The sequence below is a fragment of the Orycteropus afer genome, unplaced genomic scaffold, assembly GCF_000298275.1.
Source record: "Orycteropus afer afer isolate SDZICR_OR568_19922 unplaced genomic scaffold, OryAfe1.0 scaffold00100, whole genome shotgun sequence".
NCBI lineage: Eukaryota > Metazoa > Chordata > Mammalia > Tubulidentata > Orycteropodidae > Orycteropus > Orycteropus afer.
In genome coordinates this window covers 3,972,660-3,985,486 of record NW_006921687.1, presented here as the reverse complement: position 1 = coordinate 3,985,486, position 12,827 = coordinate 3,972,660, and the positions used below count along the sequence as shown (strand labels likewise).

General features: G+C 39.1%; 1 protein-coding gene across 1 annotated transcript in view; it reads right to left on the bottom strand.

Moving 5' to 3' along the window:
• Positions 1-7,118, bottom strand: part of SYT10 (synaptotagmin 10) — an 80,328-nt gene extending 73,210 nt beyond the window's left edge. Inside the window, exon 1 of the mRNA XM_007943157.2 lies at positions 6,968-7,118. Coding sequence (XP_007941348.1) covers positions 6,968-7,118 — 151 coding nt within the window. The remainder of the gene's footprint in view (positions 1-6,967) is intronic.
• Between the last annotated feature and the right edge of the window lie 5,709 nt (positions 7,119-12,827).

The following is a 12,827-nucleotide window of genomic DNA, read 5'->3' as shown; positions in this document are numbered from 1 at the left end:
GTATCACTATGGAAGTAGATTGCCCAACCTTCCTTCCGAGGAGTGGCTGGTGGGTTTGAACCACCAACCTTCTGGTTAGCAGTCAAATGCCTTAGGCACTATGTCACCAGAACTCCCGTATTCAAGAAAGGAAGGCTATATTAAATAATAGGTCATAACACATATCATGATCCACCTGAGTGGATAAAAAAGTTTTAATGTCAGTTCCTTTCTTCTCCCAGGGTAATTTTTCCTGTCTGGCTCCAAAGCCATCACAACACAATTCAAAAATAGTGATGCATAACTGGAATGTAGAGGTTAAGGCATTTGGTTGTTAACCAAAAGGTCCAAAGTTCAGTGGTTCAAACCCACCAGCTGCTCTGCAGCAAAAAGATGAGGCAAATTGCTTCTGTAAAAAATGTATAGCCTTGGAAACCCTATGGGAGTCTCTATGAGTTGGAATAGACTCAATGGCAGTGAGTTTAGTTCTATATTCTTTTGCTGTTGTCTCCTTATTTGCAGAGAGTATACCTGAGAGCCATGTTAATGTCAGTTCTTACAGCTTCAGTGACCACTTAGAATACTTAACATTATGTGTGTGTATATATGTGGGGAACTACCCTGCTAATAGCAAAAAGCCACCTCTTCCACAGGAATTCTATTTTTAAATTTGGCCAGTGTTTGAAAGTCTATTCAACAGAGAAAACTGTCATTGTACCAATCAGAATATCTTTTAATAATACCATTTCCTATCAGGAGGTACAGTTTTCCTGGATACATTCACACTTTGAGATCTCTGAAAAGATGCCTCAGATTTTTTCCATTGCAAAAATTTTGTCTCGTAGTATTTAATTTTGATAATTATATGGACTGTTAACTAGTTAATTAATGAAAATATGATAATAAAGTATAACAAATGAGTTTTTAAGAGTTAATTTTAATAATTACAAATTAACAAAAGCAATTTGATATTTAATGTCTTCTGTTTTCATTATATGGAACTCTGGTGGTATAGTGGTTAAAGCATTTGGCTGCTAACCAAAAGGTCAGTGGTTCGAATCCACCAGCTGCTCCTTGGAAGAAAAAATGAAGCAGTCTGCTTTCATAAAGATTTATAGGCTTGGAAACCCCATGGGAGGTTGCTATGAGTCAGAGTCAACTCAATGGCAGGGAGTTTATTTTTTGGTTTATTTAATATCAAAGATGCTCCTTTTTTCCTCTCTCTCTCTCTCTTTTTTTTTTTTTTCCTTTGGCTGAACCTAGGCGAGGATCTATGGAGCCCTGAGGTCTTATCCTAGTTCCATCACTAACTAGATATGATTTTGGGAGAAGTTGCTACATTTTTTTGGCCTTAGTTTTCACATCTGCAAAATGATGATTTCTAATTTTAACTGTAATGACTAATAGCAGTTTGAATAATGATATAGTTATCTTTCCAATACTACTTTCTATTTAACCAAAGTACCATGCTTCAGTTTTACTACTGTAAATGGATACAATATAGATATTCCCACTTTTCAAAAACATCAATAAACTTGGTACATTTATTATGGAATACTTCCAAATTTAGCTATGGACTCAGCTCTTTTTGAACACCTTATGAGGAAAGTCAGTGGACATCCATATGGTGTGCAGTTGCTTTTTCACTAATAGGCTGTTCATTAAAGTCTAGTTTATAAATGCTTTAAATGCTGTAATCACTGCCATTATTATCAAGTAAATATTTTGCATGCCTGTTTAGATGTTGTTGTTGTTGTTATATGCCGTCGAGTCAGGCCCAACTCATAGCGACCCTTCCTTGGGTTTCCGAGGCAGTATCTCTACAGAAGTAGAGTGCCCCATCTTCCTTCTGAGGAGAGGCTGGTGGGCTTGACTCACCAACCTTCTGGTTAGCAGTTAAGTGCCTTAGGCACTATGCTACCAGAGCTCCTGCCTGTCTAGATAGGATATGGAATTAAACAGTAGGAACAAAAGGGTCTGATATATAAAATTTAGTTTCAGAAAGGATTTGGGGATTATTAAATTGTATCCATTATTTTACAAATAATGAAATTGAGGTGATTAAGGATAATTTAATTGATTCATTCATAAAATCTTTTATTTATTTGACAAATACTTATTGAACTTCTAGTAGGAGGCACAGATTTTTCTAGGCATTGAGAATAAAGCAGTAAATAAGCCCCTGCCCTTAAAAAGCTTACATTCTATTTATTTATTCATTCATTCATTCATTCTTCTCAGAGCATGAATAGAATAAGATATAGGTCAGGAAGAATTGAATTCCATTTCCAAATGTAATTCATTTTAATTGGCATTAGAAATTCTATTAAATATTTCTGATAATGTTGATCTTCTGCTAGAATTTCATGCAAAAACCAGTAAGCTTATAAGTGATAGCAGATGCATCCCCAATAATGACCTATTTTTTCAATAATAACAAAATTACAATGATGATCAAGTTTTAAACAAATTGTGATTTGACTGAAATGCATAGCTATACAATTTTATATAAAATGGTCCCACAAGAACCAAATTTCAGAGATTCACAGCTCATATGAAAAGGAAATACAGATCTTAACTTTTCAATGGAAAACAAAAGAAGCCAAGGGAAAAAAAAATCTCCCAAATAATGTCAAAATATTGATGTTCATAATTAAGAAAAAATAGATGTTTGCTGAAACCTGTTTGTCCTTTGAGGACAGCAGTTCATTTTTCTTCAGAGGAAATGAAAGCAAGTATAGTGTGTACTGATGGTCATGTGAAAATGAGATGAGGAATAGTAAAAATGTGTTATTTCTCAGTGAGGTGTCAAGTGGAGGAAGGAGAAAAATCTCATTCATTCTTCCTCAGATGGGATATGTGCCTATAATTCTGAATTCATTATGTTTCAATGATTCTTTTTTAGATCTACAGTTTTCAAGAAAAAATTCACTACTATGTTTCTAAATTGTAATTCTTTCTACTGTGATTGTTGTTGTTGTTGTTTGCCGTCGAGTCGGCCCCGACTCATAGCGACCCCTCCTCTGGTTTCTGAGGCAGTATCACTACGGAAGTAGGATTGCCCAACCTTCCTTCCAAGGAGTGGCTGGTGGGTTTGAACCGCCAGCTTTCTGGTGAGCAGTCAAGTGCCTTAGGCACTATGCTACCAGAGCTCCTCTACTGTGATTAGGATTATGTAAAACTCAAGAGTTATATCAATACAAAAATTATAGCTCAACTAAATTAATTGGTAGTCATTTGCTTTGTGTGTGTACACAAAATCTATGAAGTCCCCCTACTCATTTTAAGGCCTTGTTATAGACTCAAAATGCCTTATTCTCAGAGGAAAATCATGATGTATTTTCACTTAACCATCTTTCTTATTAGCCAAATAACTTCAGTGAAATTCTTTGCCATGTATATATATTCATTGTCTTCACATTTAACAAACTGAAGAACACACATATGAATTTAGAAGAATTTAAACAAATTTTTAGAATTTATAGTCCTCAATTAAAATTGTGTATAAATGAAATTGTATGAGCTTAGTGACTGTGAGTTGGGATCCTTGAACCTCAAAAACATTTAAATATGGGTCGGGAATTAAAAACTGACCAAAATTTAACCCAAATCCAATTTAAAAACTATTATATACAGTATTTTCAAATCACAGTCTATCAAAAAATAACATGGGACCAATATAGTATTTTTCATTTCCTTTAAGCATATTATTACACTATATTTTGCACTAAGATTAATTTAATATTAAATTAATAGGGTGTGGAAGTAGATTGCCCAACCTTCCTTCCGAGGAGTGGCTGGTGGATTTGAACCGCCAGCCTTCTGGTTAGCAGTCAAGTGCCTTAGCCACTATGCTACCAGAGCTCCCAATGTTGAAGTATATAATGGCTCAAATAAACTATGCCTAAGAGTGGCGTAGTGCCTAAACCACTTGACTGCTAACCAGAAGGCTGGCAGTTCAAACCCACCAGCCACTCCTTGGAAGAATGCTTGGGTAATCTACTTCCCTAGTGATACTGCCTCGGGAACCCAAGGCGGGGGTCAGTATGAGTCGGCTCCGACTTGACCACAGTGAGTTTGTTTCTTTGTTAAGAGTAAATTAACTAGTCAATAACAGTTTGAGTCTTCATGTATTTTCCTAAAATATGGTATTGGCCAACTTGTTTGGCAATTCCCAACTGCTGTTTCTGCTACTGATGCTATTATAAAGAGATGGTGATGCTTGATATCTACTGGCATTTAAAGGAACCAGTAGGATAATATCATATTTGTATATATGATTCATAACTCCCTTCATGTAGAATGACTTTAATTTAGATTACCTGAATTTCTTGCCCTCTTCGCCTATGTGAAGGAAACTAAAAATATACACACACTGGAAGTATGTTTCTATTCCTGTAATCTTAGCATCTGGGGAGTGCTGACTAACATTCAAAGTATCTTCTGTCCTGCTACCAATACCCTGACATCTCATTAAGCAGAGTAAAAGAATCACCTGTTGAAAGTACTTTTATTTGGAGAGCTCTGGTGGCCTAGTGCCTAAGGCATTTGACCTAAAATATAGAATACACTTTATAAGAAAATATACTTTAAAGAACAATAAGAAGCAGGGAGGCTAATGAACATAATTAAAGATTATGTAAATAATCCTGAATCCATTTCATAGGTGTCTGTTAATATGGGCAGTTTATTCTCAGATTAAAATATTTTACTTCTAACTGTTGCACAGATTTTTATAGGGAAAATGTAAATCTTGTTTATCTTTATAACACACCACCTAGTAGTGTTTCTAGAGGCAACCACTAAATATATATGTTCATATGTTATGTTGAATACCTAGTTTGAATAGTTTATATTTTCCTTGAAGGGGAAAAAAAAGTATCCATGCAATTGTTTTAGACTAATTTTTCCCTAGTTTTGGTTCTAGAAGGAAAGTCTAAAAGATATAGGGATCTAACTACTTGTGTTTCGGAAAAGGCAAGCACCTTTTCTATAGCTCATATACTGTGTTTTTCTTAAGATGATACAGTTTTCTATTTTAGAAATTGTAGACAGTGGTATTTGTTTCCCAACCTTTATACATTTTCTGTATTTCCAGTATCTTCAAGATCTAGGAAACTATTTGTTGCACTATCACAAAAGCAGAAGAATCAGCTTATCCACAGAACAGTTTTATCCACAGTTAAATGTCTGAATATAGGCTTTTAAACCTACATCCTCTTATTTCTTCTACTATACTCCTTCTCTTGAGTCTTTAGCATTATGAAATGTCATAAAGACATTTCAGGGGGGGCTTATCTAATTTCATCACTATTTTGAGTGTTTATTTCATGCTTAGGAACAACACACATGATAGATTTATACATGTACACAGTGTTCACCCAGCCCCTTCTAGTAAGAGTTGAATTTCATACACTCCTAAAATATATCACCTACTAAGCAAATGGAAGACTCTCAGTTGTGTATATACATTCACAAAATATCTAAGTTTCAAGCAAGGTGACAGCAGCACTGATGTTTCCTTCTGCTCCATTGTCCAAGCAACATCTCAGGCTCTGCCAAGTGCAGACAGAAGACCCTCTTGGCTCCTGTTGCCAAGATCAGAGAATTTGAAAACCCTGCATAGATTCAATTTAAACAATGCTATATAAAAGCTAAAGTAAATCCATTCTCACCCCTCCCCTCCCCCTTTGTCTTCGAGTGAGGTAGGAGAGTATTCACTAAGTGTGCCATTATTTTCTCCTTATCAGAAAGCCTTGCTCCTGACAGCCCTGCTTCAGCTCTGACTTGTCGCCCCGGCTACCTTCAGGAGACACGCCAAGAGACCAGACCGACAAGGAATGGCAAGGGAAAGAACTAAGTTAGCATGTTTAAAGGCTGCCAATGCGATGGCGAAAATTCCAAGTCTAGTGTTCCTTTGCCTTCCAAAGCAACAAGTGACCCTCAAAGCGGCTCTTGAAACCACGCGTCCCATAGCTCCGGGAGTAGTCTCGCCTGTGTGACTAGCACCTCAGGCCAATCATTGCGCAGGTGGTTAAAACCCTTTCTCCCTCCCGGGACCAAAACAGTGGCTCTGATAAAGCTTGGTTCTGAGGCAGAGTTCCCTCCTCCCTCTTTAGCCTTGAGAAAAAGCTTCCACCTGAGACTTCTTTCCACCTCTAATATTTGATTGTCGATGTATTCTTCCATCCCACACCATTTCCGTCCAAGTTTTTTTAAAGAGTAGACACGATGCCTGATGCCTGTGTGTTAGGGTGTGCATTAGAGCGTGAGTGTGGAAAGAATTTAGAACTGTTTCCTTTCTTCCATTTAATCAATATGTGTCCTGAGCCTGAGCCTGACCTGAGTTGGCCCCTCAAACATGGGATCAATAATCCCTGCAGTCATGAAGCCTTACAAAATCATGTAAATTAAAGGGTTTTGGAAACTGTTTAGCGCTCTACAGGTTGCAATCTCTGGTTACAAGCACGAGGATCTGTTCCTCTCTCCGAGGCCAAGTTGCCCCACCTGAAATGTTCTGTGCGTTCAAGCACGAATTCTCTGGCCACATCCCTTCACCTAATCGGCTCTACCCACGGGACAAACAGGGCACCCGAGTCCCCGCCGGCGAGCCGCCCCCGCAGGCAGCCGCGCCCAAGTGGTCCAGGGGCCGCTACCCGCGCTTGCCTCTCCTCTCCAGGAGGGAGACCCAGCGAGGGTTAGCACGGAAAGAGGGTTCAGGAGCCAGGGAGTGAAAGACAGCGCCCGCAGGCAAGAAGCCGGCAGAGATGTGGAGGAAGCCCTGCAGGTTGAGAAAAGGGGAGAGGACCCAAAAACTTCCCACGATCGAAGTCGCAAGAAGTGAACAGAAGGAAGGAGCGAGGTGGCAAGACGCAGAGCCTGAAAGATGCCTCCAGCGCAACGCGGGATGCGCAGGAAGAGAGTTTAGAGACGAGCATACGGGGTCTCGGCGGAGGGCAAGGACACGCAGAGAGCCCTACCCCATTACCTGTACTGCCTCCGCCCTGGCTTCCCCTGTCCGGGGGGAAGATGCCCGAGCACTTCTCCCACTCCACCTGGCCCGCGAAACACAGCTCGGTGACGATGTGCAGCGCTTTCTGGCACAGGCTGCTCACTCCATCCTCCTTGTGGAAACTCATCGTGTGGGTTTTCTTTTGGTTTCCTCTTCCAAGTTAGTTGTCCTTTCCCTTGCCTCTTACCTCTTGGCTGGCCCCTCTTGTGCCCTAAGCCATAACCCGCCTGTGAGGACTCTGGCTGGAGAGCCCGCTGGTAAGAACTAGCAACTCTTAGGAACCCCAAGTGGGCCCCATGGCGAGAGAGGAGAACGCGGGTGACAGCGGTGAAGCAAAGGCGCGAGCCCGCGCGAGGCGGCTGCAGCGAGGTTTGCACCAATTCTCCCCCTGCACGAGGAGAGCTGGAGGGAGAGACCCGGCATGGAGTGCGGAGGTGAGGTGGGGCAGACGTAGAAAGCCAAAGCCCTGGACTCAGGAGAACGCCCTCCTCCTTTTCCTAGCGTGTTTGTGCTTCTGGCGGGTGCCTGGCGGGTGCTCATCCAATCACAGCCTGGCGTGGGCCTGGGACAATCAGGCGCAGAGCCCGCAGGCCCTGCTGCTCACGAGTCACATGGGAAGGGGTCGATGCAGGAGGAGCGTTGGCTGCCCCTCTTGGTGCTGTGGTGGGCCCTCCTGTTGAAGCTAAGGTTGCTCATCTTTGCAGACAGTGGGGCAAAGAAGCATTCTTCGTTTTTTTTTTCTGTGCTTCTCTCAGCCTCATCCTCCTCTCATCTATTCCCCTTGTCTCTCCTTCAACTTACCTATCCAGTTCCTTTGTTCTGTAAGTCATTCCATGCCATCCCTATCCGAAGATAAAAAGAAACAGTAAGTTAAAAAAAAAAAAAAAAGAAGAAGAAGAAGAAGAAGAACAATCAAACTAAATCATCTATGGAAAAAAGAAAACTCTCTGGAGAGCATGTTTAATATGATTTCTAACGAGGATGACATAGGAACAGACAATATTTTACTTGGGAGGTCTTTATTAATAGTAGGGAAATTCACCATAAGGTATATTTCCTGTGTTGCTAGTTCAATTTTTCTTTATGCACAAATGCTGTGAATAGGCAAATACATATATTGCCTTTGATATTTTAAATCCCTTTTATATAGATCACACACACAAACACACAAAAAACCCCTGTTTTTATTAATATTTAGTTAGTATTCTTTTGATTAATCAATCACTGGCAATTGAAAATGTACAACTTGACTCCCTTTATCAGTTTTGGTAAAGATATAAACACTGAAAAAAAGATAAGGAATTGGTGTTAAAAAGGAAGGGAATAAAGTTTCAGTCTATCACATAGCACTGCTTAACCTTGAAGAATTTGTTTTCAGGTCTTTATCTCGGTCTGTAAAATGAGAGGCTTGGACTGGAGTATCTTGAGCTCACCTCTTCTTATAATTCTCAAATGCAAATAGGTGCAAATCACTAATGGAACTAAAACTACAAAATGAAATGATAAACATGTCCCACAAGGGTACAGTAAGTGCATCTACATTGTTTTTTAAATTGTTTTAGGAAGAAGTTGATCAGATATTATGACTTAAGGGTTGATTTAACAGTCATAGATGGGTATTTTCTTTTTTTGAAGTGGAATATACCGAACTTCTGTTTAAATTATACCTCAACATAGAGAAAACAAAGATCTTCACAACTGAACCAATAAGCAACATCATGACAAACAAAAGATTGACGTTTTCAAGGATTTTATTTTACTTGGACTCTCAATCAACGTCCATGGAAAGCACATCAAGAAGTCAAACAACATGTTGCATTGGGAAATCTGTTGCAAAAGACGTCTTTAAAACTATGAAGCAAAGATGTCATTTTGAAGACTAAAGTCAGCCTGACCCAAGCCATGGTATTTTCAGTTACCTCATCTGAATGTGAAAGCTGGAAAATGAATAAGGAAGAACAAAGTAGAATTGATGCATCTGAATTATGGTAGTCACTGAATATGAGTTGCCAGAATGAACAAATCTGTCTTTGAAGAAATACAGCCAGAATGCTCCTTAGAAGTGAGGATGGTGAAACTTCACCTCATGTGCTTTGGACATGATATCAGGAGGGACCAGTCCCTGGAGGAGGTAAAGTAGAGGGTGAGCGAAAAAGATGGATTGACACAGTGGCTGCAGCAATGGGATGAGCAGGGATTGTGAGGATGATGCAGGACCAGGCAGTGTTTTGTTCTGTTGCTATGAGTTGTCACCAATTCAATGCAACTAACAATAGCAGTAGAATTAGAATTATTTTAAACTGAGAAACAGTTTCCGGCGCATTATTTCCTTTGTACTGGACACTATGATAAAGCCTACTATAAATATTAGACAACCAGTCTGGTAAGTAGGCATTCATTAGTTGAATCATTAACTTTATTCATAGGACAGTTGGTTTAAAAAGGACTATTTTTACTAAGTAACACACTTTAATAAGGCCTTCTCTGCTTTCCTTTGCCCTCTAGCCCACCACAATCTATTGGGCAGAGAGATTATTATAACCAACCTGCAATGCAATGCTGTACTTTCATATTTACTATATGAACAAACTGCTATGTGGGAGGACAAAATGTGTAATTTATCTTTATACTACTTGGAGACTCTAATTGCTTAAGTGGAATAATGCAGATCTCTCTAATGACCTTCTTATGTTAGATTTTAGTGCTAAATATTATTAAGTAAACAAATTCTGAAAATAACTTTCTTGGTATTCGTTTATGCGGTTCTGGCTTGTTGATACTATTATTGCTGTGATTCCAAAACAAATAAATTTAATTCCACTTGGATATTCATTTTTCTGACTTCATTCTTGTGAATATTTTTTTCTTTCATCTGAAATTAATAGCAAAAGGGTTTATTTTTTTTGTTGTTGTTATTTTCTTCTTTGTTCTTTATACTATCTCACAGCTCTTTAGGTGAATCAAACCAGTTTTTCTTGTCGCTTATTAACACCCTTAGTAAGAAGGGTTTTTTTGGGAAAAGTAGAACTGCATTCCAGGTCATTTTTTCCAATGCTGAAGGATGAAAACAAGGATAAGAATTTCAATTCACAGTCTTTATTATTTATTTATTTTCCCAATTCCTTCAACTACAAACAAGTAAAAAAGTAAACCAAAGAAAACAGATTTGCATTTATTCCCACACCTTCACTGTGAAGGAAGACTAAAACAGTGAATAGAGGGGAGAAATTAGACATTTATGGAGCATCGTTTGATGTGCCAAGTGCTGTAGTAGGCATTCATAGTAAAAAAAAAATACCGGCTGTAAGGGTCTCTGTGGCAACTTCCTTCTGAATGATCTCTGCATTAAGTAGAGGAGGGATTGATTTAGAGATGAGGAGCCTAAGAGCATTCTTTTGTGATCTAAGAGAGCTTCTTGAGTGGTAATTTTGAATGCTTAACACTGATTTCCCTGCTTGCTCAGTGCTCATCCAGTTTCTTCTTCTTGGCTTCCCAAGCCCCTTTCAAAACATGGAGTAGGAGGAGATATCTTCTTAAGTAGAGAACTCCCTAAGGGAGGGGGATCTTGGGAATCATTCCAAATTCTAAAATTTAAATATTAATTGAAGCCTAAGAGAGGAACTAAGCAGGGTGGAAATGAGGAAATCTTAGAGTTGAGATCTGTCTAAATAAAGATTATACTGTATTACATTTTAACTTACTTAAAGTTTTACTACCTTCCTTTTCTGTGTTCTGAAGGCATCTCAAACTCAAAACAGCCCCATTCAAACTTTTCTTACAGGTTTAGTCTTCCTTTGGTATTTCTACCCACCCCTACCCCCCATTTCCTTATTTAGTTAATTGTGATTTGGGTGAAAGTTTACAGAGCAAATTGGTTTTCCATTCAACAGTTCGTACACAATTTGTTTTGTGACATTGATTGCAGTCCTCACAATGTAACAACACTTTTCCCACTTCTTCTCTGTGTTTATCATTTCCCTTCCTTCTCCTTCTCTACCCCTTCCTAACTTCTGAGCTTTATCCTTGGGCAAATGCTGCCCTTTTGATCACGGTGTTATAATGAGTGCATACGTTCTTGGTATTACTTTTTCAACTTATAGACTTATCTTTGTCAGAAAGTTGAATCATGGAGGTTGAGTTCAGTTCCTGGCTTGAAGGGTGTTTAAGGGCCATAGTCTCAGGGCCTGTAAGCTGGTATATTTTTATGATTTTGAGTTTTGTTCCACATTTTTCTTCCATGAAATCAGCTGGAGGGCAGTGGGTTTGATTTGGTTTTGAGTTTCTATCCAAGACTTCCTATTGGGATCCCTTTCATAGTGATCAGCAGTGGTAGCCAAGTACCATCTACTTCTGGTCTCAAGGTTGTGGAGGCTGAGGTTCACACGGTCCATTGGTCTATAGGACTAATTGTTTCCTTGCTTCTCTGATTCCCTTTAGTTTTTTTTTGCTCTGGAAGGGGAGAGACCAGTAATTGCACCTTAGATGGCCATTCCCAAGCTTTTAAGACCCCAGTCATTACTCACAAAAGTGGGATGTAGAACATTGTCTTTGGGGACCATATTATGTCAGTTGACCTTAGTGTTCCCCAGGACTATGGCCCTGGGCTTCCGTGCTCAGTGACTCATTCCCTCAAGGTGTTTGGGTATGACTAAGTTTTCCTAACTTTGCCCCCTGTATGCACTATTTGTGGATGTATTTGCAGCACATATAAATACATATTAAGGCATTTGGCTGCTAACCAGAAGGTTACCGGGTCAAACCCACTAGCAGCTCTGTGGAAGGAACACGAGGCAATCCCTTTCATAAAGATTTACAGTCTTGGAAACCCAATGGGGGGGTCACTGTGAATCAGTGTTGACTCAATGGCTGTGTGTTATAAATACAGAGGTAAAGATATCCTTTGTTAAATTTATATATTTGTGGGTATGATCCCATTTGCCTTACACCCCTGTTCAGCTTGAGTGTCTATCTGTGTGTCTACTCATAGATTATTGTTATTACTGTTATTGCAGGAATGTGAAAAATGGCATTCCCACTCATCCCAACCGGCAATGATGATAAATAGATTTCCGGTTTGCCTAGATAGGTATCACTTTGGAGGAGTCAAGTTTTATTCTGATTCCAGATCCTTTTAGTAACACCAGGGATTCATCACTCTGAAAGGTTTTGTGTCTTTTCTTTTCTCTTTGTGTTCACTTGGTTCATTCATCCTAATTGGCACTCAGAAATTCTTCCAAACTAAGACTCAGTTTTGTGTCCTTCAATTTTGAGAAATTTTACTGATTTATTCCTTTAATGCTTACCCGCCTTCCATTTTGTTAGTGCAGTTCCTTCCCAGAACTCCTTTATGTTGGATTTTTGACCACCTAGATTTAATTTCCAACTTTTGTATATCTCCTATTTTCCATCTCTGTCATCCCCATTCCTTGTAATCTAATTTTTGGGAAAGTTCCTTCACTTTATCTTCTGAGCCTTCTATTAAATTACTACATTTTCTGCTATCAAATTTCTAATATGTATGCATACTCTCTGGTTTACTGATTGTCTTTGTTTATTTCAAGGATTCAAGCTCTTTGCATATTTCACTGACCATATTAATTGTGTATTTTTACTTTTTCCCAAGCTTATGCTTTTGTCTTTTTCCTTTGAATGATTTTCTCTTTTGTTAAGCTTTTGTCCTTCATGTTGGATGATTTCCTCAGGTGTCTGCTAATGCTTGACTCTCTGCTCATATTTAGGATGACTGTAGTGACAATTTGAGGTCTTGAGTGCATCAGTGAAGTTTGTGACCAGCAGATGCACTGAATGATGACTCAGAACCCCTCCTTGGGTTTCT